This window comes from Natator depressus, chromosome 13 (assembly GCF_965152275.1).
Source record: "Natator depressus isolate rNatDep1 chromosome 13, rNatDep2.hap1, whole genome shotgun sequence".
Lineage (NCBI taxonomy): Eukaryota > Metazoa > Chordata > Testudines > Cheloniidae > Natator > Natator depressus.
The window spans coordinates 37,343,747-37,367,989 of record NC_134246.1 but is presented as its reverse complement, the minus strand read 5'-3'; the positions used below and the strand labels follow the sequence as shown (position 1 = coordinate 37,367,989).

The following is a 24,243-nucleotide window of genomic DNA, read 5'->3' as shown; positions in this document are numbered from 1 at the left end:
CTCCTCAGCAGTGCGACCTCCTAGCCAGTTAGTCTCCAGTTTGTAGTTGCACATTTGATTTTTCCTTCCTAAGTGAAGTACTTTGCACTTGTCTTCATTGACTTTCACCTTGTTGAATTCAGACCAATTCTCCAATTTGTCCAGGTCATTTTGAATTTTAAACCTGCCCTCCAAAGTGCTTGCAGCCCCTCCCAGCTTAGTGTCATCTACAAATGTTATGAGCATACTCTCTACTCCGTTATTGAAGTCATCAATGAAAATATTGAATGGTACCCGACCCAGGACCCACCCTGTGGGACCCCCGCTAGATACGCCCTCCCAGTTTGACAGCAAACCATTGATAACCACTCTCGGAGTATGCTCTTTCAACCAGTTGTGCAACCACCTCATACTAATTTCATCTAGACCCCATTTCGCTGCTTTGCTTCTGAGAATGTCATGTGGCACTGTGTCAAAGCCTGACTCAGATCAAGATATATCATGTCTACGGTTTCCCCTCTATGCCTTAGGTCACGAGCCCTATCGAAGAAGGAAATGAAGTTGGTTTGGCATTATTTGTTCTTGCTGGCTCTTTCTCCTCACCCTAGTATCCTCCAGGTGCTGACAAATTGATTGTTTAATAATTTGCTCCAGTATCTTTCTAGGTATTGAAGCTAGGCCGGCTGGTCTGTAATTCCCTGGATCTCCTTGTTCCCCCCTTTGAACAACAGGGACTATTGAGCTATTGTGTGGCAGTGAAACGCGGGCGCCGAGGAAGGCTGAAGAGCAGCGGATTGCGGGTTTTGAGTCTCACCATCTTCCTCCGCTGGGTGGAAAACCGACAAACTCCGATGCCGTGTTTAGCAAGGAATTGATGGGCCGTGGCTGGCGATCACACAGTTGCCAAAAGCTTTGGCAGCCCAATGGAATCACCAGTGATGGAGGCAGGAACTCCCGCGTCACTGGCATCCGCACAGCACTGCTCTGTCTGGGCAGGACGTGTCGCCCAAGTTCCCTTCACCAGTACCTACAACTGTACCCCCGACCGGTCCCCACGTCCACCACCAGTTCCAACCAGGCAGCCCCCATGCGGCTTGGGATCCCCTTTCCAGATCCGCTCCCTGTTTTGGGTGGGGAATCTGTACCCTGACGGGAGCTGAACAGGTGAGGGTGATGTGTAGACAGGGTTGGAGATTTAGGGAGAGGTGGAGGCCTGGAAAGGGGGCTGGACAATGCTGGGTGGAGGAGATGACTCTTGCTCGGCTGGAGGGGTCTGGACTAGAGACGGGATGTGTGCTGCGGGGGAGTGGGGCAGCAGGGAATAGGTGGTAGCAAGACCCCAGCATAGGAACATACAGTATACTCTCCTCCCATCTGCCAGCCCAGGACTGAGCTCCTCATCTATGAAATATCCTGTGATAAACCACGGGTAAATTTACGCTCCCTCATAACCCAGTGGGAACATCCCTCCCATCCGCTGATAACCCATTGGAGGTTGCATCTCTGCCCCGACATCTGCTGGGGAGAATATCGTCCACCCCGGGGCTCAGTTTCCCAGCCTGTGACCACCTTGCAGAAAAGGAAACTGCTCTCCTCCTCCCCCTCAATCTTTAATAACCTGCCCGCAGAACCGCAGCCCCAGAGCAGGTGCTCACGGTACCATAGACAGAGACGGAGATGGGGTTACTCATCCAGGATTGCCTCTGTCCCTTGGATTGCCGTAAGCAGTACAGACAGGTGTACGTTCCAGAGTCCTGCACCCTGAGCTGTGCCAGAGGGAAGCTGTGAACCCGCTGCCCGCGGCTGTCCGTGGGGGGCTGTGCTTCCCCGTCCTTCCACAGCTGGAATTGCACCACCTGGTCCCCTCCGGGCATGGAGCAGGTGAGGTTCAGGGATTCCCCGGGGAGGTAGGCGGGCCTGTGGGGGTTCGCAGACAGCGCCGGGGCCCGGGGAGCAACGTCTGGAAACTCTGTGGAGGTGGGAGAGAAGGAAAGCCAAGGACATGGTGGTTATGGGATCTCTCTGTTTGGGTGGCTCATTCCCACCCGTCTGTGAGTGGCCTCCACAAAGCTCCGAGTGCAGCCGATCTGTCCAAATCCGGAGTGCCCAGCACGGCCCCCAGGGCACAACTGCGTTTCTCTTTCATAGGCCGATCCCACTGGCTCACCCCACGTGTGATCCACGCTGGTCCTCCCAGCCCCACCAGCACGGGAGGTCGCTATCACAGGCCAGGGGAGGCTAAGGCTCCCCAAACCGCCAGGTGTGGCCCAGCCCACGCTCTGCCCCAAGGCCCATTCATGGTTCTGTACTCTTCCCCATGGCCCCAGACTAGGCCAGGACTCAGGGTGACTGGGGCAGGGCTCCTCTGACCATGTGGAGGGGGGCTGGGAATCTGGCAGGGAAGGGGGGTGGAAGGGATGGGCTGGGGACTAGCCTCCCCAAATGGGCAGTTCACGTGCTGCCCATGTGAACCAGCTCCCTTTCCCTCTCCTGAGCTGTGTGGCTCACAGGGCCCATGGGAGGCAGCGTCTGTGCAGAACTGCAGCTGCGGGGTGAGAGAGGACGGTGAGAAGTGCTGCCGGATGTGAGCAGGGGGATGGGTTTCCTCCATGATTGGGGTGGGTTTTGCAGCCTGGTTTTCAATTGCTGCTTGAAGGTATTGGCTCTGCAGCGCCTGGCGGCTCTGTGGGCAGCCCAGGCATGTGCCCCCCAAAGGGTCCCTCCAAATGTGCCATCCCCTGCCCTGAATGGACCACTCGTCCGTTGAGCGGGGAGCCCAAGTTCCATGGCCCGTTGCTCTCAAGTATCCCCTGCACCATGGACAGCTACGGACATGGCTTGGCCCTGTCTGGATGGATCCATCTGCCCAGCTCGGCGGGCCCAGCACATCCAGCTGGACAACCCAGCGTTCAGCACGCCGGGGCTGGGCAGATGGTCGTGCTGAGTGCACTGGCCTAGGGCTGCTGGGAGGCCCTGCGTGGCCGAGGGTCAGAGACCCTCCAGTGGGGTCACAGTCAGTGACGGGGCTGGCATCTGAAATCACAGAGGGCTTTATACGACAGCCAGTGCTGGAGTCTGGCCCAGGTTAGACCCAGCAGGGCCCCCCAGTCCTGTAGCACAGTCAGCCCATCTCACCGGCAAATCCCAACCCCACTTGCTCCCCTCGCCCCACAGCTCCGTGTCTGCAAACTTCTCTGGCCAGTGGAGCGCGTCGGGGGGGAAGCCGAGGAACTGCAGCTTAAAGGAGAGACAGATGCTGAGAAGGGGGCTTGTTGGGACCTCCCCCAATCTTTCCCCATGGAATTCCAAGGCCCTCTGTTGTGGCTGTCAGTGCAGGGAGCAGTCAGCGACCCTGGGGAGCCCCTGTTTCACTGGGAACTGACATCCCACAAACTCATCTCACCAAACAGGCCTCAGGCAGGGATGCTCTCTAGTCCCGTCCACCGGAGGCTGGGTCCGAGCTGCATCTGTCAGATCGCAGGAAAATGCAACAGGCCTACCTCTGCGTAACACCTGCAACCCCTGCAGCGTGATCAGAGGGGAGGTTCCCCCACTCCAAGACCCTCCCCCAACCCCGGAGGCAGCATCTCAGGAAGGCAGGAGAGACGATTACCTGCGGGTGAGACCAGCTGTGGGACAGTCGGGAGACAGGCTGCACGGGAGAGGAGAACAGGTCAGAGCCCCCGGAGGGGCGACACAGGAATGGAAGAGGAAGGGACATCATTAAGGGGGGGACGACGTTATGGTGGGCTAGCGTGAGGGTGGGAAGAACTCTGGAGGTGGGGTACAGCAGATCTTGGGAGGAAGGACAAATGACCCTCATGAGCTGGGGTAACCCTGGCCAGGAATCTCAAGTGACGGTGCTGCTGGATTCCAGAGAAGACATCTCGCCCATGGGGAGGGGAGAGGGCTAGAAGGGGGGACCCCCAATGTTCCCCACCCACTGGCACTTTCAAATCCTGCCGTGGGACGAGAGAAGAGTGCGCCCGCCACCCAACACTCCTCTCTGGCAAGGGCCTCTTAGCAAGGACAGGAGACGTCACGCCCAGCTGGGGAAAGCTAAGGTGACCAGGCGTCCCGACAGGACTGTCCCGATAGTTGGGGCTTCGTCTTCTATAGAGAACTATACTGCACACCGTGAAAAAAAGTGTCAAAATTTTTCACACTCGCTAGCTGGTCACCCTACGAACACGGGCCAGGAGAGAAGCTGGAAAGGGGCATGTGATGGGTGTAGAAACCCCACGCTGGGCCACAAGGGGTTCAGGGATTATTTTGGGCTCAGCCAGCCCCTCCCCTGTGCCCCACCACACATGCAGCAAATGCTCCGTCTGCTGGAGGCATTACAAGACAGGCAATAAGCTGATTTGGGGGGCAGAGATGCAGGTGAGCAGACTTGCAGACCCTGGCTCCAGGAGAGCAGAGAAGAGGGATGCCTAAGGCTCTGACACAGCTGCCCAAAGGGTCCCTCCCTGAGGTATGGGAGGACACCCCCCGACCCTCCAGAGACAATCAGAGAGGGAAGTATCCCTGTCCCTCCCACCTGTGAAGCTGGGACATTGGTAACCCCCTCTTACTTATTTGGTTTGGAATTTCCTACCATGGGAAAGCTTTGGATGAAACGTACCCATTTGGGGATGAGAGGAATTGGCCCAGGGAGGACAGCCTTAAGCAGCCTTGGTTGCCAGACCACTGGTAGGCCAAAGGCCCCTGGGTTGGAGCCTGGTGGAGCGGGGGTGAGGGGGACTCTCCTTCCTGCATGCCCCTTGGCAGTCAGGGGTTGCGGCTGTGACCAATAGACCATGCTCCCCAATCGAGTGAGGACCATCATGGGGTGAGAGCTCCTGGGAGGGGACAGGGGTGGAGAGGGATGGAGGGATGGGTTGGGGGGATCTCTGGATAGATAGACAGAGGGATGGGGGCCAAAGGAGGCCACTTACCCAGCACAGGCAGAAGGAGAGTTAGCGCCATGCAGAGCCGGTCGCTCTGGGGTGGGAGTTGGGTTCTTAGCTCAGTCACTGGCCCTGTCTCTGCTTCTCTCTGAAAAGTGACAAACACAGGAAATGCAGTGACAGCCCACAGCCATGCCCCCCCACGAGGCAGACAGCTCCCTTAGTTGCTGCGTGTTCAGCAGCACCTCTGTCTTCACGAGAAACAAGGTGGCAAGGGGAGCCGGCTGCAGCTGGGCTATGGGGTTGGCTCCTGGACATCCCTTGCAACTGGAGCCCCAAGCAGGCTCTTGGGGGATGGCTCTTGGGGGAGGTCAACCCTCCCCACTCTCTCACCTCAACCCATCTGCATCTCTCTGCACCTTTGCCTCCCTCGGTGCCGCCACCTCTCCCACATCCCTACCCCAAACGCTCCTGGATACCTCCCCTTTAAGGGGAGTTTTTCTGACTGTCAGGCTTTTATTTGTGTAGCTGTGTCATGCTGCCCTCAGTGGCCAGCAGAGGAACTGCAGCCCTGGGGAAGGAGGCATCATAGTCCAGACCATGGGAGAAGGAGACCAGGAAAGGTGTCAATGGGTCTGTTGGCAGAAGCCCTGCCTGGTTTAAGACTGAGCTAAGTCCCTGTCATAAATATAAAGGGAAGGGTAAACATCTTTAAAATCCCTCCTGGCCAGAGGAAAAACCCTTTCACCTGTAAAGGGTTAAGAAGCTAGGATAACCTCGCTGGCACCTGACCAAAATGACCAATGAGGAGACAAGATACTTTCAAAGCTGGAGGTTGTGGGGAGAAACAAAGGTTCTCTCTGTGTGATGCTTTTGCCGGGGACAGAACAGGAATGGAGTCTTAGAACTTAGTAAGTAATCTAGCTAGAGATGCGTTAGATTCTGATTCCTTTAAATGTCTGAGAAAAATAAGTTGCGCTGAATGGAATGGATATTCCTGTTTTTCTGTCTTTTTGTAACTTAAGGTTTTGCCTAGAGGGATTCTCTATGTTTTGAATCTAATTACCCTGTAAGGTATTTACCATCCTGATTTTACAATGGTGATTCTTTTTACTTTTTCTTCTATTACAATTCTTCTTTTAAGAAACTGAATGCTTTTTCATTGTTCTTAAGTCCCAAGGGTTTGGGTCTGTGTTCACCTATGCAAATTGGTGAGGATTTTTATCAAACCTTCCCCAGGAAAGGGGGGTGTAACGTTTGGGAGGATTTTGGGGGGAAAGATGTTTCCAAATGGACTCTTTCCTAATAATACCGGTTAGACGTTTGGTGGTGGCACTGAAAGTCCAAGGGCAAAAGGTAAAATAGTTTGTTCCTTGGGGAAGTTTTAACCTAAGCTGGTAAAAGTAAACTTAGGAGGTTTTCATACAGGTCCCCACATCTGTACCCTAGAGTTCAGAGTGGGGAAGAAACCTTGACAGTCCCAAAGGGGCTGTGTGTTTTCCCTGCAGTCGTGTCTCTGATGGCAGGTTTTCTGGGCAGTTCAGAGGCTGGCATTGGAACCAGACAATGTCCCTCAACACATGCCCAGATCTGCTTGTTCAAAGAGCCCCCACCTCCAGGCCATTCTGCTTTGTACTTTCTAAGGTTGTAGGGTCTTTCTGGCTCCTCTTGTATATCTCACTCAATCGGTGCCCGGCCCCCGCCTCTTCTGAGACTGGCTCGCATAGTTCAGTCTCTTGAGGGCTGGGTCTAATTGGGTCTAATTCTGGTGGGTGGGCTTGTTATGGGGCAGCTAGGTGCTGCTTAGTGGCCCATGATGGACCCTTTTGGGCCTTAAACCCTGTGTCTCTGTCTATGGCCAACTACAGCCCACATCTGAGGCCTGGTCTACGGAGCAGAGTTAGGTTGGTGCAAGGCGCCTCATCTCGACCGAACCATGGAAACGTCTGCACTTAAGAGGTTCAACAGTCTTGCTCCCAGTCAAGTGGAGCTGGGATTTGAACTTGTATCTCCCAGATCATGGCTCTAACCCCCCTGGCTCTGATCTCTTCTGCTGGGGGCAGTTCCACTTTGTAGAACTAATAGTCTTTCTTCAGCTCGATTTGGAGAACGTGGCTCTCCCGTATCTGGGCGCGTGCTGGGCGCTTTCGGGTGGATTTTGACAGCTCTAGTTTTCACTCTGAAGAGAAATGAAACCAAGTGTCAAAACGTCCAACCGTCTGGTGAACGGGAATTCCAGACACCCCCTCTCTTCACTGCGGTTCTCGCTGGAGGTGTCAGGGTAGCACCTCCGTACACATGGCCCTGTTTGCTCCTCCCGGCTTCAGTTCATTTCACCGACGATGGCACTGGAGGGGCGGCGGAGCTGGGCATCGGGATGATCATGTAGGCGACAGCGAAGTCCTAGAGTGGGAAAGAGACACAGTGAGTGGGCAGGAAAGAGAGAGGAGATGGGAGGGCCGGGCTGGGGGACAGGGTTCATGTTACCTCTGCCTCCAGCCCCTGTTCAGGGGGCTCACAGCTTTTATCACAGCTCCTGGACTCCAGTTCCAGAAAGCTGGAGGTTGAAGGCTCCAAATCTAAATGACAAAGAGCGTGAAGAATTGACATGCTGAGAAATATGGAACCCACCCCCCCAGCCATGGGCGGCGGGTGAACCCCCCACCCTTTGGAGAGAGTAGCCCGCTGGCCCCACCCCTTCTGCCTGAGGCCACACCCCTACTGACCAGAGTCCTGAGACCCCCCCCACTGCAGCTGGAGGAGCCCCCTGGTCCTTCTGCCCCAGCCACACTGGCCACCCCCTCACCTAGCACCGGACCAAGCCACCAACCCCAAGTGCCAGGCTGGCCCCACCCAGCGGTGGCCTGAGCCGCCAGCCCCCTACCCAGGACTGGGATGGGCTATGCTGCCCCCACTGGCTTCAGGGAGGAGGGGATGGGAGGGTGGGACCTCCTGGCAGATCATGGGCAGGGGCCTAGCTTGGGTCAGGGCAGGTTTAGCCTGCTCTGGCCTTCGATACCTGCCGCCTATGTCCCCAGCTTGAATTTCTGATCCACCCGGCTGTAGGAGAGAAGGTGCCACCCAGGTGTTTCACAGCAGCTGATCCATAAGACATAGGATGGACGGGATCTCCTGCGTCATCCCTGCCAACACAGGCAACCCCATCCCGCTCATGAATATATCACACTCCATCTTAAAGCTACTTTGATTGTTTGCCCTCCTTTTCTGGCTGGGAGGCGTTTCAAGAACCTCTCCCCTCTGATGGTTAGTCACCTTCTTCTCTTTCCTGGCCAGTTTACCCCCGTTTGTTCTCAGGCCAATATTGTCCTTGACTTTCAGCAGCTCTTTCCCCCTCCGGGGGGTTCATCTCCCTAACGGAGAAGCCAGTGTGGGTGAGTGTTTTAGTTTTGCATAAAACCTGACCAAGCATAAACCCTGCAGAGTCAGGAGGCTGCTAGTGTCAGGAATCAGAGCATGCAGCTAGCCAATCTTCCTGGCAACCTAATTCGCGCTGCTGGCCTGTAATAGGCGGCCCAATTGGCTACATTGCTTGGCTGAGGGGTCGAGTCAAGTCAGCTGGCCGGTACTGAAGCCCAGCGGTGCTGTGATAATTCTTGCTTCTTCCTAGCCGTGCCACTGCTCTGTGTCGCTCCAGGTAAACTGGCTCTGACGTTGGGCTCTGATTCCTGGCTACCAACTCCTGTGCTAACCACTATGCTTGACTGCCCGCAAACCAATCTCTGACACCTAAATGTTAACCTTATAATTGGCCCTAACATTTACCCTGAGTCCTTTCACCCTAGCCCTATCTTCCCATCTTAATCTTAATCCGCTGTCTCTGCTACCTAACCTCTGACTCTAATTTTAATGGAGGTGACACATGGGAGGGGGCACATGGGGGTCACAATCGAGAGGTCCTCCAAGCTGCCTACAGTGGCTGTGTGGGACACAGCCAATGAGAGAGGCTGCAGGGAGCAGCCAATCAAGGCCCAGCAGGCCCATATAAAAGGAGCTGCAGGGCCCAAGTGATTTTGGTCTGTGTGCAGGGAGCAGGGCAGTGGGAGGTGCTCCTGGATAGCTGCAGGAGCAGAAAGGCTGGACAGAGCTGCGGCTGGCAGGCCTGGTGGAGGAGCTGCAAGGGATGAAGCAGGTCAATACAGGGCGTGACTCGGCGGGGAGCTGTGGTCAGCGAGCAGAGTCCAAGAGGGTGGTTCAGCAGGAAGGCTGGGGACATGGAGGACTCAAGGAGAGGCGAGGGGTCCCCAGGGAAGGAGCCCTTGGGGTGCTGCTGAGTTCCAGAGTAGGAGCCTTGCAACCTAGTCGGACCAAGCGAGGGCACCGTGACGGACCCTGCTGGGCAGCACGAGGGCTGAGCCCGGGAAGGGCTGCAGGACACGCTGCTGAGGGGGTGGAATCTAGTTCTATTGCTCAGGAGAAAACTCTTCAAAGAGTGAACAGTAGAGACGGCAGCATGGACTAGTGGGAGGGACGACTCGTATCTCCGCACTTGCGGGCGGGGGTGCGATCTAAACTGGAGGACATGTGACCACTCCATGGGTCTCCTCAGCGACCCCCACCCCCATGCACCCTGCACCCAGCCTGGGGCAGTTGGGGCAGGGGGTCCCGGGAGGGGGTGGTTAGGGGACAAGGAGCAGGGGGGTTGGATGGGTTGGGAGTTCTGAGGGGGGCAGTCAGGGGGCAGGAAGTGGGAGGGGGTGGATGGGGTGGGGGCCAGGCTGTTTGGGGTGGCACAGCCTTTCCTACCCGGCCCTCCATACACTTTTGCAACCCCAATGTGGCCCTCGGGCCAAAAACTTTGCCCACCCCTGTTACTGGTTGTAATTTCATGTATATAGTTATGAGGCTGACAATGTGTCCTTATGGCTTAAAACAAGCCCAGGCAAAACTCTCCAGAAGCAGAGGGGCAGTTCACACCTCATCAGGGCATGTATGGGACAAACCCAGCCCAGCCTCAAAGGAAGAAAAGACGCTGGCCTAGGCAACAACAAAGGATCTGCTGGACTCTCGAGTGAGTCACCCCCCTTCCTTTGGTCAGTTTTGGACTACAATGAGGTAATGCTCACCTGACCCTGAAGTGGGGGGTAAAGCCAAGAGGGAAAAAAGGACATGATAAAAGGGAGAGACGTTTGACATGCTCTTCCTCTCTCTTCCACCTCCGTCTACAGACATCACCACCAAGTGACTGAAGGGCTGATCAAAGGGGAGAGCCTGGCTGAAGGGCAACCAGCCAGCCTGTGGTGAGAAGCCTCTAAGTTTGTAAGGGCACTGAAAATGTTAAGATCAGCTTAGAATGCGTTTTGCTTTTATTTCATTTGACCAAATCTGACTTTTTGCACTTTGACTTATAATCACTTAAAATCTGTCTTTTGTAGTTCATAAATCTGTTTGTTTATTCTACCTGAAGCAGTGCGTTTGGTTTGAAGCATGTCAGACTCCCCTTGGGATAACAAGCCTGGTACATATCAATTTCTTTGTTAAATTGATGAACTCATAGAAGCTTGCAGGGCCCAGGGGGCAGAACTGGACCCTGCAAGACAGAGGTTCCCAGAGTTGTGTCTGGGACCGGAGATATTGGCTAGTGTCATTCGGTTGCAAGTAGCTGGGAGCAGCTGACATGCCAGGGGCTGTGCGTGAACAGCCCAGGAGTGGGGGTTCTCACAGCAGAGCAGGGTCAGGCTGGCTCCCAGAGTCAAGGATTGGAGAGACCTAGCAGATCACTGGTCTAGATAACACCAGGCGATCGTCACACCCCCATCTCCCAAACAGCTCTGCCAGGCAGCTCTTCAAGAGCTGCCACATTCCACCCTAGAAATGGCTGCGTTTTGGTGCTGGAGGCGAGATTCCCCTTCTGCAGCCTTTGCCCCGAGGCTGCTAAACTGCTGTCAAACCATCCCCCAGAAATGGCTGCATTTCAGCCCCGGGTGAGGAACCCTTTGGAGGGGTAGAGCTAACTGTGTTAGAGTGCTCAGTCCTCACCCCAGAGCTGGCTGCATTTCAGTGGTTTGATTAATGTATCCCAGTATGGGACGCTCTTCTGATGCTGGGGATGTTGCATAGATCTCTTGCTCGCAAGCTGTCCTCCACTCGTGTGTGTGTCCTTCCCTTCTGCCCCCTACTGGAGGGGATGAGAGGTGTGTGTGTGTGTGTGTATGTCAAGGCCACTCCCCTATCTAACCCCTTAATGAAAACCAATTTGATTTCATTTTGTTTAAAGGATTTTTGAAAAGACAGACCCAGAACTCCATGGCAAAGGAACAAGAGTAATAATATCCAGGGGGTCCCATTGTCAGAGAAAGTTTCCCACAACAAAAGGGTGCAATGTGCATTTGAACAGATGTAGGGGCCCCTCTGGACTATTTCACATAGTTTTGAGAATGCTTATCTTTGACAGATTAAAACCCAAACTCCCTCCTCTAACCTGTATGCTGAAAATAACGCAAGCATTAGGAATTCCTACTCTCCCTGCTCTAACCTACTCCCTTCACAGAGCTTGGCTCCCAGCCCCACGCCCTGCTTTGACCCACTAGACCCCACTCCCCTCCCAGTGCCGGGGATAGAACCCAGGAGTCCTGGCTCCCAGCCCCCCACTCCCTTACATTCAAAGTACACCAGGAAGAAGTTTGTGGTCGTTAGTAGGTTTTGCAGGGAAGGGAAAGTTTTTGCAGAGGATGGAGCATTATAAGAGGTGTTCTCAGCGGGGGTGGGACTGGGGTGGTTGCAGAAGCCGTGATCAGTACGGGATTTCGCTGTACACCACAGCCTCTGAGACTTCCTTTCCTCCTCTCTGCTGGGCCACGGCACTAGGGGGACTCAGCATGGAATAGACGGTATTGATCGCCTAGGAAAGAAAAGACAGGGCCTCATGTCAGCTAGGGGATGCTGTGCTGCAGTGAGCAGGGTGGGAGGCTCAATAGGGGGTGCTCTCTGCTCAGTGCAGATCACAATGCCCCAGTGTGAGTCTAGGGGGCGCTGTGCTGCAGGCTGTGGGATGGGGGGAGGTCGTAGGGGGACCTCTCCCCATGCAGTCTATGCTGACCCCAATGCCCCAGTGTGGCACTTGGGGGCACTGTGCTGTGGGGAGCAGGATGGGAGGCTCAGGAGGGGGGGGCTCTTCCCTTGGAGTCTATGCTGACCCCATGCAGTGACAGGGGGAGCTGTGTTGCAAGGAGCAGGATGGAGGCACAATATGTGGAACTATCCCCATGCAGTCATAGCTGACATCAGTGCCCCAGGACGGTGCTGGGGGTCACTGTGCTGCAGGGAGCAGGATGTGGGGCTCAGTGGGTTGGTGCTCTCTCCTGATCTTACCAAGGAGTTGCACTCTACCCTGGCATCTGCATCCTCTTCTCTCTTGCCCCTTTCCTGGGGGTTTCGACCCACTACGGGCTTCTCTCCAGGGATGTTGGGCCGCGCTGGCTGGTTGTGGGTCACCGGCTGGACCTGCCCATCACGGCTTCGTTGCTGCAGAGCTAACCACACAACAGATCATCCCTCCTGCCCTGTGGCCTTGTCTCCCAGAGGAGCCCAGAGGGTGAATATCTCCTCTGTGCTGTGGTTCCCATCTTTAACCGCTAGGTGATAACCTCACATTAGAGTTACCCACAAGGAAGCCAGAGTGTGGCAGTCAGAAATTCCCCTCTTAAAGGGGAAGTGCCCCAGAGACCCCACCCCAGGGTTCCAGACCCCATGTCTCCCACCTGTGGGGGCACCTGGGAGCGTTACTCACCTGTGCCGGCCCCGGGATGTCTGTTGACATACAGGGGCCTGAAAGAGGGAGAACCAAACATCAGTGGTGGAGCGGGGTCTGCTAGGGTGACCAGACAGCAAGTGTGAAAAATCGGGACGGGGGTGGGAGGTAATAGGAGCCTATATAAGAAAAAGACCCCAAAATTGGGACTGTCCCTATAAAATCAGGACATCTGGTCATCCTAGGGTCTGCTGAGCAGGGCTGTGGTTCTCATCCCAGGACAGGAAGATTTAGGGTCACTGGGGGAACGGCACTGGGGATAGAATAGGTGGGTGCAGTGGTTGGGTCAAGGTTACTATAGCTTTTGCTTTTTGCATTCATTCATTCATCTTTCTTTCTCATTCATCTCTTTGCAAACTTGGTCATTCATTCTCCTTCCTTTATTCTGTGTCTCTCTCAATCATCTCCTCTTTTTCTTTCATTCTCATAATCACTTTTCTGTTCTCTTGGGTTCCCTCTTTCACACACCCCTTCCTCCTGTCTCCCAGTCATCTCTTGTACTTCCTTCCTCATACACTCCTTTAGTCTCGTTCTTTCATTCTGTCTCCCATTCATCCTCTCTCTCATTCATCTCCTCTCATACTCATTCATTCATTCCATGTTCTCTGTTTCATTTGTAGGCTTGGGAGCATTAGATCTTCCTTGGTCAACATCAGAAAAGGTCGACTTTGCCGTACACACAGACTGACTTGAAAAATATTTCCACTGATGGTGATCAAAGTTTACAAACAGACAAAGTAAGGAAAATGCTGCCTGAGAACTGATTAGTTTGCTTTAAGGATATTTATTTCGCCTATTTTGACATGGGACGATGGCAATTTGTTTTAGTGGTTAGCAGGCTGTGAATTTTTTGACTCTCACTGTCTCCTGTTCTTAAATAATTAGAGGCTAAGCCCTGCTCCAAATTTCCTGCGACTGTGACAATTTGAAGAGGGAAAAATTGGGGGGGACACACTTAAAAATAACCATTGATATTATCAATTAAAATTACAAAAAAATGAAAACCGAACTCTGCCAAGCCCAGTCGTTCTCAACGCGGTTCCTCCCAGCTTGGCCTAGGGGAGAAGATGCCCCATCCCACCAGGTGGCAGTGTTCCATCACAGATTACCTGACCATAGATTAGAAGTTGTGGACCTAGGAAATTTACCCGGATCAGATGCCAGGCTGGGGTAGGTGTTCCCCTTGCCCCTGGCTAACAATGAGTTTCTTATGGGATAGGCCAGTCTGTTGGGGTGGGTGGGATGGACAGCCCTGCGAGGGACGGACAGAGCTGGCCTCTGGAATTGGGGCAACTTACTGTGTCTCTGCCACGACATCACCTGCGAAGAGAAGGGGAAACCGAGCCATTAAACCGGAGCCCGTGTGGTCCAGTGGACCTTGGGGCCTCGGCCAAAAGTGAAGACCTCAGGATCGCCGTGCTCAGTCTGAGGCGTTTGAATGGGGAACCAGTTTAAAGCAACATAAGATACTGTGCGCTGAGCCTGTTGGGAGAGAAACCCACCACCTGAAAGGGGGATCTCCCCGCTCTGCGGATCGGACAAGGCCACAAGGCCGGCGGTTGGGGTGAGAAGGACTGAAGAGAACAGGGAAGTACCGTGTTCCCAAGCATTGGTTCTCGATTGCATCTCATGGGGTCTTTTCACTTGTCACCTTCTGTTTCCAAATCCCGATTCCTGCTTCTCTGCATCTTTACCTCTAGCCCCATGAAATAACCTTCAGTTCGGTGTCCCTGGAGGCAGGGCCAAGCACCTCGCGTGCAGGAGAGCGGTGCGCTATGGTGAAGCCGGTGAACTGGGTCTACCCCGGCCACCCGGAAACTGAGGGACTGGGCAGGCATGTGTGACCGAGCTCGGAAGGCAGTCTGCTTACAGAGGAGCAGGGGTTGGAGCTGGTGGCCAGGCAGCATATCCCTGGCGGCTGCCCACCGGGCTCCCTTCTGCTGATTGACCCTGAAAAGTTCCGCCCCCCGTGTCTGCAGAAGGGGGATCTGATACAGTTTTCCTCTGTTACATGCTTTGAGCTCTGCACGAGGTAACATCCACGGATAATAACTAATAAAGGATCCCCCCAATTCCCCAGTCCTATATTCTCCCACCCCCATATCCAGGTGCTGGCAGCAATCCAGGGCTCCTTAGTGGGAGTCCAGCTTCCACCCCTCCTCCCGGTCCCCCCCAGCAGTACCTTTCCTTCTCCTGCAGTGGCAGATGAGGAGAAACAGCAGGGGGAGCAGAGCTGCGGCCCCGATGCATCCGGCCGCCTGGGGGATCCACGGAGGCCAGGCTGGGGATGAGAAGGGGACGGGTGAGCCGCCGGCAAACGAGGGGTAATTTGCGCCCGCTGCTAGAACACAGGAGCTGCCCTCGGCTGCAGTGCTGCCCTCTGGACCTCAGACATGGGAACCACACGCCGGGTCATAAATCCCACCAGAGAGTCTCTGGTGAGGCAGGTTCTGTCCCTGCCCTTTCCATCCCTTATGCTCCATCTCCCAGGGGTGATGCCTGGCTCTGATTTCTCCCCCAGCAAGCAGCTGGCCGAGTGGTTTGGGGGTGTATCTGAGGGTATGTCCCCACTGCATTGTGATCCCGGATGTCGAGACCCAGGCTGGTGGAGCTGGTGTTTCTCAGTCCATGCTGGGATTGCAATGGCTGCACCCGGGTCTCTGGGCCATGCTAACTCATCCACACTGCACCACACAGACCTTCTGAGCCAGGTCTGGGGCTTGAGCAGTGTCCGCACTTCAAACAGATGGGGCTTGAACCCGCATCACAGTGGGATTTGGGCTCTGACCCGCCCCCAGAGCAGGGTCCCAGACTGATTTATTTGTGGATGAGTGAGAGCCGGGCTTGGTGTGAAGTGTAGCCATACCCTGAATGGAGCCTGGAGAAGCCTTCGCTGTCACAGTGACATTCACAGCCCGGCTCCTGTGGGAGAGGATCCACCTTCCGCTAATATTCTTCTTGTACCCACAGGTGAATTCCGCGAAGCTCTTGGGACCGCCCTGTGGGATGCTGACCACAGAGACATTCATGGTGCCGGTGCTGATCTCAGAACCCACGTCCCTGGGGATGAGTTCGGCTCCATCCTTGTAGAAATGAAACCTCCGCTCGCTGGCATCCTCAGGGGCCATGCAGGTGATGAGCAGGGGGAGCCCTTCGCCCACCACTCCGGACGGGGGATCCACACTCAGCTCTGGCTGTGGAGGTGGATCTGAGAGGAGCAGGATAAGGGAAGGGTCAGCATAGGAAGAACCTTCCTGAATGTAGGGAAGGGGCGGCTATACGGTGTAATGGGCACTAGGGGCAGCAGAGGGTAGGGATGGGGAAGGGGCGGCTGCACTGTATAATGGCACCGGGGGCAGCAGAGGATAGGGATGGGGAAGAGGCGGTTATACTGTATAATGGGCACTAGGGGGCAGCAGAAGGTGGGGGCGGGGAAGGGGCGGCTATACTGTATAATGGGCACCAGGGGGCAGCAGAAGGTGGGGGCGGGGAAGGGGCGGCTATACTGTATAATGGCACCAGGGGGCAGCAGAGGGTGGGGGCGGGGAAGGGGCGGCTATACTGTATAATGGCACCAGGGGGCAGCAGAGGGTGGGGGCAGGGAAGGGGCGGCTATACTGTATAATGGGCACTAGGGGGCAGCAGAGGGTGGGGGTGGGGAAGGGGCGGCTATACTGTATAATGGGCACTAGGGGGCAGCAGAGGGTGGGGGTGGGGAAGGGCAGAGGGCACTAGGGGGCAGCAGGGTTTGTGGGCGGGTGGGGGGCATCTCTGCTCCCCCCGAGTCCCACTGCTCACCTGGCTGTCTAGCAGCACCTGAGATGTGGGGAGAGACCCGGCGGGAGCATCCCGGAGGTCAGAGCCTCACCTGACACTGGTACAGTGATGCTGTTACTGTTCTCAGATACAATCTCCTGCCCGGCCTCCCGTCTCCAGTACTGACAGGTGTAGGAGCCGTCATTCCCCATCTGCACCATGAGCTCCATCCAGGGCCCCCCGCTGGCAGCTGGCAGCTCTTCAGCGGCCTGATCCCCTCTGTGCTGGTGGAACCTGAATCCCGCCACCTCCTTGCCGTGGGGGACTGAGCAGTTGAGGGTGACCTTCTCCCCGGGCAGGTACACGGGGAGCTTGGGATGCAGAGAGAGTTTGGGGGCCAGTGGAGGAGCTGCAATAGAGAGAAAGGGGTCAGTGCAGAGGGGCATCCCCCCAGAGTCAAGAGAAGTCGATACGGGGAGTCCAGTGATCCCCCAGCCTGTGAAATACCCCCCAGCAAACACCGCACAGGACAGATGACAATCCCCAGTCTGAGAGAAACAGCATCTCACAACTGGCAGAGCTGTGGGGAAACTGCTACAGTGCCTAACCGAATAAGCACCTCAAAATACAACAGGAGAAATTCCTGGTGAGACTTTCGAGTGATTTACAATCAGAAGTGCTGAACTTTGAGCTGCTCAACGTAGAGCAAATGAGCCTGGACAAGCCCACATTTGGCAAAGGTGAGGATATGACGCCAGAAGGACCTGGTGGTCTCCATAAATTTCCCTACTCAAGAAAAATAAAGGTTACGATCCTGGATGACGGAGGACGAGACACAGGAAATGAGCTGTGGCGCTAAAGAGTGAGAAATGTGCTGAATGGTATAAATCAGCCCTGTGGTTTGGTAGTTTAATACTAATCGTTCATGATGATGGATGTTGAATGGTCTTTTTCATCTTGTGTCCTCCACCACAAATGTAAATTTCCCAGTGCTGGGCACATGCTATGGCCCAGTCTGCAGATCTTCCCCCAGGAGCCGGCAGACCAAGAGATGTTCCCTAGTTTGCGTTTGCCCGCAGTCACTTGTGTCTGGGTCATTGGACGAGCCCCACTTCCACAGATTGACTTTGGACCTGCCAACTTTTGTTCGGAGATGATTTAAAGATCTCAAGGTCGACCAACCCTTCCCTCCTCTGGGGAGGCATTTGGCATACCACTGTACATTTTGACTAGCTTGGTGAGTACTTCAAGTCATGTGTGCCACGTTTCCAATTGTGTGGCTGTGGATTTTTTTAAGCAATTCCATTGCAAATAGGAAGACTTCTGTGATTTCAGGGCCACCATTGGCCATGTATTGGGTGGTCTGGGATGGCAAACGCGTGCACGTCACGGCCCATGTCAGACTGTCTCAATCTGCGAATCCTGCTGAACACCTACCACTGCAACATGTGGAATGGGAAAAATAAGGGCAGTTTTATTAGTTTAATCTTCCTATTCATGACAACGTACACTGAATGGCAAAAGAATCATGGAGTCATGGTGATGCAATGCCAAGGATTTGTAACAACACAGAAGAATGAAAACAACTTACGAACATTTGGGGAAACGTATAACTGGAGACATGGGAAGACAGACATAGAAGGACAAATTAATGTATAAAAAGAAAGTGACGGAGGGCCCAAAATGGAGAACACTGGTCCAGAGACTGAGACAAATTTGGATACTTGGACCCCTGCCTGTTCAGTCCAATCTGTCTTATTGTTTGTCATGTGTGTATGATCAGAAATGACAAGTGTCAATGATTCAATCTGAAAATTTATAAATAAATGTGAAAAAATTGATGAAGCCAATATTGGGTGCCTCAGTTTCCCACCTTACAATGGTCACTGAGATCAACAGGTGGCCATGAAGAGTCTGGAGTCCATGGAAGGAGTATGGCCTCTCTAGAACACACGCGGAAAGGGCAAAGGGGTGCTGGAGACAGGGTTGGACTCACCAGTCACAATGATGGAGACGGAGTCACTCTTCCGTGACAGGATCTCTTGCCCAGATCGAATTATCCAATAGGCACAGAAGTATGTCCCAGCATTCCCAGTCATAGCCGTGCGCTCCAGCCAAGCTCCCTCGTCCAGCTCGGAGATCTGCTCCTCTCTTTGATGGTAGAATCTGTATCCCCCCACCTGATCGCTGCCAGGAACTGAGCAGGTGAGCTTGACATGCTCCCCCTGAAAATAGATGTGTTTCGGGGGATCCAGAATGATTTGGGGGGCCTGGGGGGGCAGTGAGACATCTGGAGAGAATGAAGAGCAGAGAAAGCAAGGAGAGAAATGGAGGGGCTCTGAATGAAGAGCACCTGGCTGATTGTGCAAATAAAATGGGGAGCTGTCATGTACCCCTTGGAGAAGCTACACCCCCACTTCCACCCTTCGACAGAGAATCCCTTCATACCTCCCATCCCCTGGTGGCCACCCACTTCACCCCAACAGTGAAGAGCAAATCGGAGCATTACTCGGCGCCAAACCCAGCCAGAAGTGTACGGACAAGCCAGGTGGAGAAAGAGCCCCAGAGATTGACTGTCCAGCCCCCTGAGGTCGACCACCCAGTTGCCTTGTCCCTGTTGCTCTTCTTGCCGTGGGATGCTGTGATAGCCAAAAGCATATCTGGGTTCCCAAAAGTACTGGATCCATCCATGGAGGACAGGTCCATCAATGGCTCTTAGACAAGATCGTCAGGGACACAACAACATGCTTGGGGTGAGGCTGAACCTCTGACTACAACAAGTCATGATGGAAGCCTGGGCTGAATCCTTCCATAATTGCCCTGTTCTGTATGCGCCCCCTGAAACTCTGGTATGGGCCACCTTTGGAGACAGACTACTGGGCCAGATGGACCAGGGACCAGCATGGCCACTCTTATATTCTGATGCTGGTCCCTGTTATCACATTCTGAGAGAAAGGGGCCTTACCTGTGACTGTGATGGAGATGGGCTGGCTCTCTAGGGAGGAGATCTCCTGCCCAGGTTCAGCTACCCGGTACATACAGGTGTATGAGCCAGAATCCTCCATGCTGAGTCTGCCAATCTGGTAACTCTGAGAGTCCTCCAGCACCTGTCTTGTGCATGCCACTTGTGCCCCGGCCTTGAGGAAGCAGAACCCCATCTTCTTCTCCCAGCTGGGAGCTGAGCACGTCAGGGTAACAGAATCTCCGGTGGTGAACTCAGGACCCGTTGGTGACAGCTGCAGAGTTGGCCGAAAGGTTTCCAGGAGGACGGAAGACCCTGAAGAGAGACAGTGGGGACTGAGCCCTCCAACAAACCCCAGTGCTATGGAGCTCCCTCCTCCCAATCCCAGGAGATGGCTGATGTGTCCAAAGGGAGATGATGTCCAAGTTCATTTGCTACCACACCGTATTTCCCTCCCTGGTCACTAACGTTCCTTTCCCACCCAGACATGTTTTCTTTGAGGAGCATCAGCTCTGGGTTCACCCACTTTTCATTTCCTGATTTTTCTCTGTTTTCTTGCCCATTTCAGGGAAGGTTGATTGGCCTTTAAAGACCATCAGGTGATGCTCCTGGCATAAGACAGGTGTGAGTCTTCAGCTAACCCAACAGGCCAACCTGTGCTCGGTCTCTTTGGAGACAGTGAATTTAATAATTCCTGTGAGTCTCCCACCAGCAGGACTGGGAACTGTAGGGAGATGGCTCTGGGGACATCGACTGAGACCTGCAAGGCCAGGTTTGGACTGGCAGATCTCAAGAAGTTTGCCAGCAAGGCCGACAGGTGGGAATGTCAGGGACACATTCCCTGACAGACATTTTAGCAGCACCAAAGCTCTCCCTTGCTGAGGAGAACATCACAGGGACTTAGCTGCTAACACAACCTGCCTTGACAAACCAGCTATCCTGGACAGGAGCTCTCTGATTGCCCATAGCAAACACATTGCAATGGCCGAGCATTTTAACTCAATGACCCTCTTGTGTGATTCTGTTCCCACCTTCCTTTGGAAGTTCAGCCGAAGATGGAGATCAACTGACCACAGCAAAGGTAAAGAATCCCCCATCCAAAGTGGAGTCTTCAGTCTGGCCCAGATACCAACCCCCCAATATCAGACAGGATTCATCAGCTCTACAGACAGATTGCTCAGTTCATTGCAGACGTACCGGTTAGTAGCCCACAACCCTTCCAGTCTGCAGGCCGACATCTGGACAGCCATTGCCTGACCCAAGAGGTGTAGATGGAAAGATGACTCACCTGTCAGATGGATTGAGAGGGGGGCACTAGATAGTGACTGGATCATTCTCCCTGAGACATTGACCTCATAGCTGCAGGTGTAAGGGCCGGTAGCATCCAAATCAGATTGACGGAGCTGGAGACGGGCACCCGACTGTGAGACAATGACATTCCCCTGCCTCAGGAACTGGTACCTTTTAGCCACATGTCCCTGAGGGGCTGAGCATACGATGGTAACAGGGCTCTTCCCGGGGGAATCAGAAGTCGCAGAGATGGATGGCGCAAGAGGGAAATCTGTGAAGAGCAACAATAGGCGAGAAGAGGGAGTGTTAATGTACCAAGAGTGTGGAAATAGCAGAGCAATTGCGCGTGAGGAAGTGGGGTCTAGAGGTCAAATCAAGGCGTGGGCTGGGAGCCAGGACTCCTGGGTTCTCTCCCCGGCTCTGAGAGGGGAGTGAATTTTAGTTCTTGAAAACCTGACACAACTAGAAGGAGAAGAACCAGACAGCGAAACTGCGCTGATGCCCTTGACAGCAGCTAGATTGCTGGTTGTGTCTCAGTCACTGTAGGGGGAGAAATGCCCGCGACCCCAGCTCAACCAGCCCTAGGAAACAGATGCACCAGTCGCTAGGGCCAAGCAGCGATGGCTGCGCTCCGAGATGGTTTCCCACCCAGACTCTGCTCCCCAGTACAGGCAGGTGTATGCTTTGGGGATCCCCATCACATCCGTGAGCCCCAGATGAGCACCCCTGTTCTGAGCGGGGAGATCTGCAGAGACCTGCACCCCGATTTCATTGCAGAAGTCCTATCTCCCGCCTGGGAGCCGAGCACCGGAGAGTAACACACTCCCGAGGAGAGAGACAGAATGCTTAGGGACTCGAGAGAGCGTGAGGGCTGGATGCCCCCTGCACCCCAAGGGGCTGGGAGAAAGCGTCCTAGGAGATGCTCGTTCAAACCGGGCTCCTTTAGGGCCTGGTGAGGTGAAGAGGAAGAGGCCCCCAGCTTGCACGCCACAGGCTGTGCTCACGCAACGTGGCCGGCCCAGGTCTTGTGGTGTCACCACGCAGAGAAAATATACCAAGTAAATAGCCTGAAATAGATCTCAGTCGTCATTGTCCTTACTTTGCCGAGTGGTGAATTTCAGTTATGAAGGTTGGAAATATTTCTCTGTTGGTTTGTGTGTGGGCAGCAAAATCGGTGTTTACCGACAACAATCTAATACAGAACAGACCCCTGCTCCGGACTACATCTGCCAAGATACACAGCGGTCACCCCTCTCATTGAACTGCTGCAATGCACCTGGGGGGCTTAGTTCTGAGAGGGGGGCTGGCCAGGAAAGAAGAATGGGGGCCACGAAATACCAGAACTGAAACTCCCATCAGGCACCACAGCCGCTCTGGGCAGATACAGGATACGAACAGAGCCAAAAATAAAGGATTTTGTTTCAAGAGGGAGGAAAATGTCTCATTCTGATCCACAATGTTTAAATGAAACATTTTTGACGTGTCCGCAACGAATTTCAACCCTCCCCTCCCATCCCATGGAAGGGCTTTGGAGGACAGAGTGAGAATTCAAAGAACCACAAGCCCTATGGAACAATGTGCTGTATTTGCAGTCAAAGGCCAGAAGGGACCATCAGGAAGCTCCTTCAAGCCAGAATCAAACCAGCGACCTAAAACTTAGCCACGTTCTTGAAATCTACAATCGGCCTCACCGCCAGCTCGGGTGCTGAAGGAATCTCTAGAGCTCAACATGTTTAGATTAACCAAGGTGAAAGGGTGATTTGATCGTGGTCTATAAGTACCTAATGCGCCGACAGAAATCTGACACCAAAGGGCTCTTCAATCTGGCAGCCAAGGATCCAACAGCTGAACACTGACGCTAGACAAATTCAGACTGGGAATAAGGTGGAAATTTTCAACAGGGAGAGGAATTAATCACTGGAAGAACGTACCCACGGTTGTGGTGGATTCTCCATCACTGGCCATTTTTAAAACAAGGGTGGATGTTTCCCTAGAAGATCTGCTCTAGTTCAAACAGGAATTACATTGGCAACATCCGATGCAGATGGGACTAGGTGATCACAGGGGCCCTTTCTTGTTTGAGAATCTGTGAAATAGTGTTGTTTTCTTTGGGGGGCTTCATTGCTTGTGGGGTAGGTGGAGCAAGGCCACAGGATCATCCACCAAGGGCAGGAGATCCTAGGGGTGGAAATGAGCAGGCTCGTGGGGTTTGGGGTTTCACATGTGATGGGGACAGGAATCCCCTATTAGACAGCAGGAGAAAGGGGACTCACCCATCACTGGTACCAGGAGAGGCTGGCTTCGTGCAGAGTAGATGGGCCGCCCGTCTCTCGCTGCCCAGTACTCACAGCTGTACGCCCCGGCCTTCCCCGTCTCAGCCGTCAGGACCAGCCAGGGCCCCCCGGACAGGCCGGTAGTTTCCGTGTAGACCCGCTCCCCACGCTGATTGTAGAACTGGTAGCTGCTCACCGCCTCCCCGCCAGGGGCCAAGCATCTGAGGGTGAGACGCTCCCCCGGGAAATACACAGGGTGCTGGGGGTCCATGATGACCCTTGGGGCTTGCAGGGGGGCTGAGGAAGGGCAGAGAGATTCAGCAGACATTACACTCCCCCCAACCAAGTGCTGCCTCCCAATTCCTACCCCCCTTGGCTGGAGCCGGCAGCCCCTTGCAGCTCTCCGTTCCTCCCACACAACAAGACACCTGATATCTGCACCCACAGGCCCCAGAGCTCTGGCTTCATCCCTCCTGCCACACACACCCGCTGTGCTCCATGGGGACGCGGCAGGAACCACTGTCACCTCTAGGGGGTTCTGGTTCCCACCTGGCCACACCATACGTCACGGGCTCTGCTGGGCGTGGTGCAGCTCAGTCAGCTCCGGAGGATGCTGAGACCGGATGGATGAGGGAAGTGGGAGTGGGGGTGGGGAGATGAGAGGAGATGGAAGCTAGGGAGAGAGACCTCCCCCCATGGAAACCCCCAGGCTCAGATCCCACCCCACCTCCCAGCTTGCAGCCAGCCCTGCTGAGATTTCACTCTGCATGTGGCCCTCGGGCCAGAGCTAGAGTCTCTTTTTGGGGTGCTCCATTTCAAGCAGCTTAAAGGGGCCTGGTTCTATCAGCCCTATCAGAGAATCCAGTCCCTATAAGGCTTCCAGGGGACCCCAGGAAACTGAGCCCCCCACAAATCATCAGTCACTTTGGGAAGTCTTGCCCAGGGCCCTGCAGGTCCCGAAGCTGGGAGCTGAGTGGAGCAGAACCAGAGTGAGACGCACTCCGAAGTGGGGTGGGAGGGTCCCTGCACACGATGCCTGGGAGGGGGGGTCTCTACACTCGGTGCCTGTGACCCCACAGTGAGAAGCCAGGCACATAAGCATATACTGGAATCAGTGTCCCCTGACTGTTCCCATTCCCCACCCCACTGACCAGCCAGTTCCTCTGGGGCAGGATCAGAGCCGGCAGCCCCTAGAGATGAAAGGCCCCATGTGCCATTGTCTGACCCAAGCAGCCAGACCCCCTACCATGGGGCCAGACTGGAACTGGAAGTCTGCCCCATGGGGTGACCCCTTTTCATGGATGGGACCCACCTGAACGGACAGCT

General features: G+C 54.5%; 1 protein-coding gene across 1 annotated transcript in view; it reads right to left on the bottom strand.

Moving 5' to 3' along the window:
- LOC141997112 (uncharacterized) overlaps window positions 1–24,243 on the bottom strand; it is a 29,969-nt gene that overhangs the window by 5,145 nt on the left and 581 nt on the right. The window contains exons 3-19 of the mRNA XM_074969417.1: window positions 22,918–23,214; window positions 20,643–20,915; window positions 19,358–19,669; window positions 18,389–18,682; window positions 16,505–16,801; window positions 15,515–15,886; window positions 14,819–14,902; window positions 13,935–13,956; window positions 12,616–12,653; window positions 12,198–12,358; window positions 11,627–11,727; window positions 9,027–9,184; window positions 7,356–7,447; window positions 7,206–7,271; window positions 3,593–3,631; window positions 3,134–3,216; window positions 1,699–1,896 (exon numbers count right to left, since the gene is read on the bottom strand). Of these exons, the coding sequence (XP_074825518.1) occupies window positions 1,699–1,896; window positions 3,134–3,216; window positions 3,593–3,631; window positions 7,206–7,271; window positions 7,356–7,447; window positions 9,027–9,184; window positions 11,627–11,727; window positions 12,198–12,358; window positions 12,616–12,653; window positions 13,935–13,956; window positions 14,819–14,902; window positions 15,515–15,886; window positions 16,505–16,801; window positions 18,389–18,682; window positions 19,358–19,669; window positions 20,643–20,915; window positions 22,918–23,214 (2,887 nt within the window). The remainder of the gene's footprint in view (window positions 1–1,698; window positions 1,897–3,133; window positions 3,217–3,592; window positions 3,632–7,205; window positions 7,272–7,355; window positions 7,448–9,026; window positions 9,185–11,626; window positions 11,728–12,197; window positions 12,359–12,615; window positions 12,654–13,934; window positions 13,957–14,818; window positions 14,903–15,514; window positions 15,887–16,504; window positions 16,802–18,388; window positions 18,683–19,357; window positions 19,670–20,642; window positions 20,916–22,917; window positions 23,215–24,243) is intronic.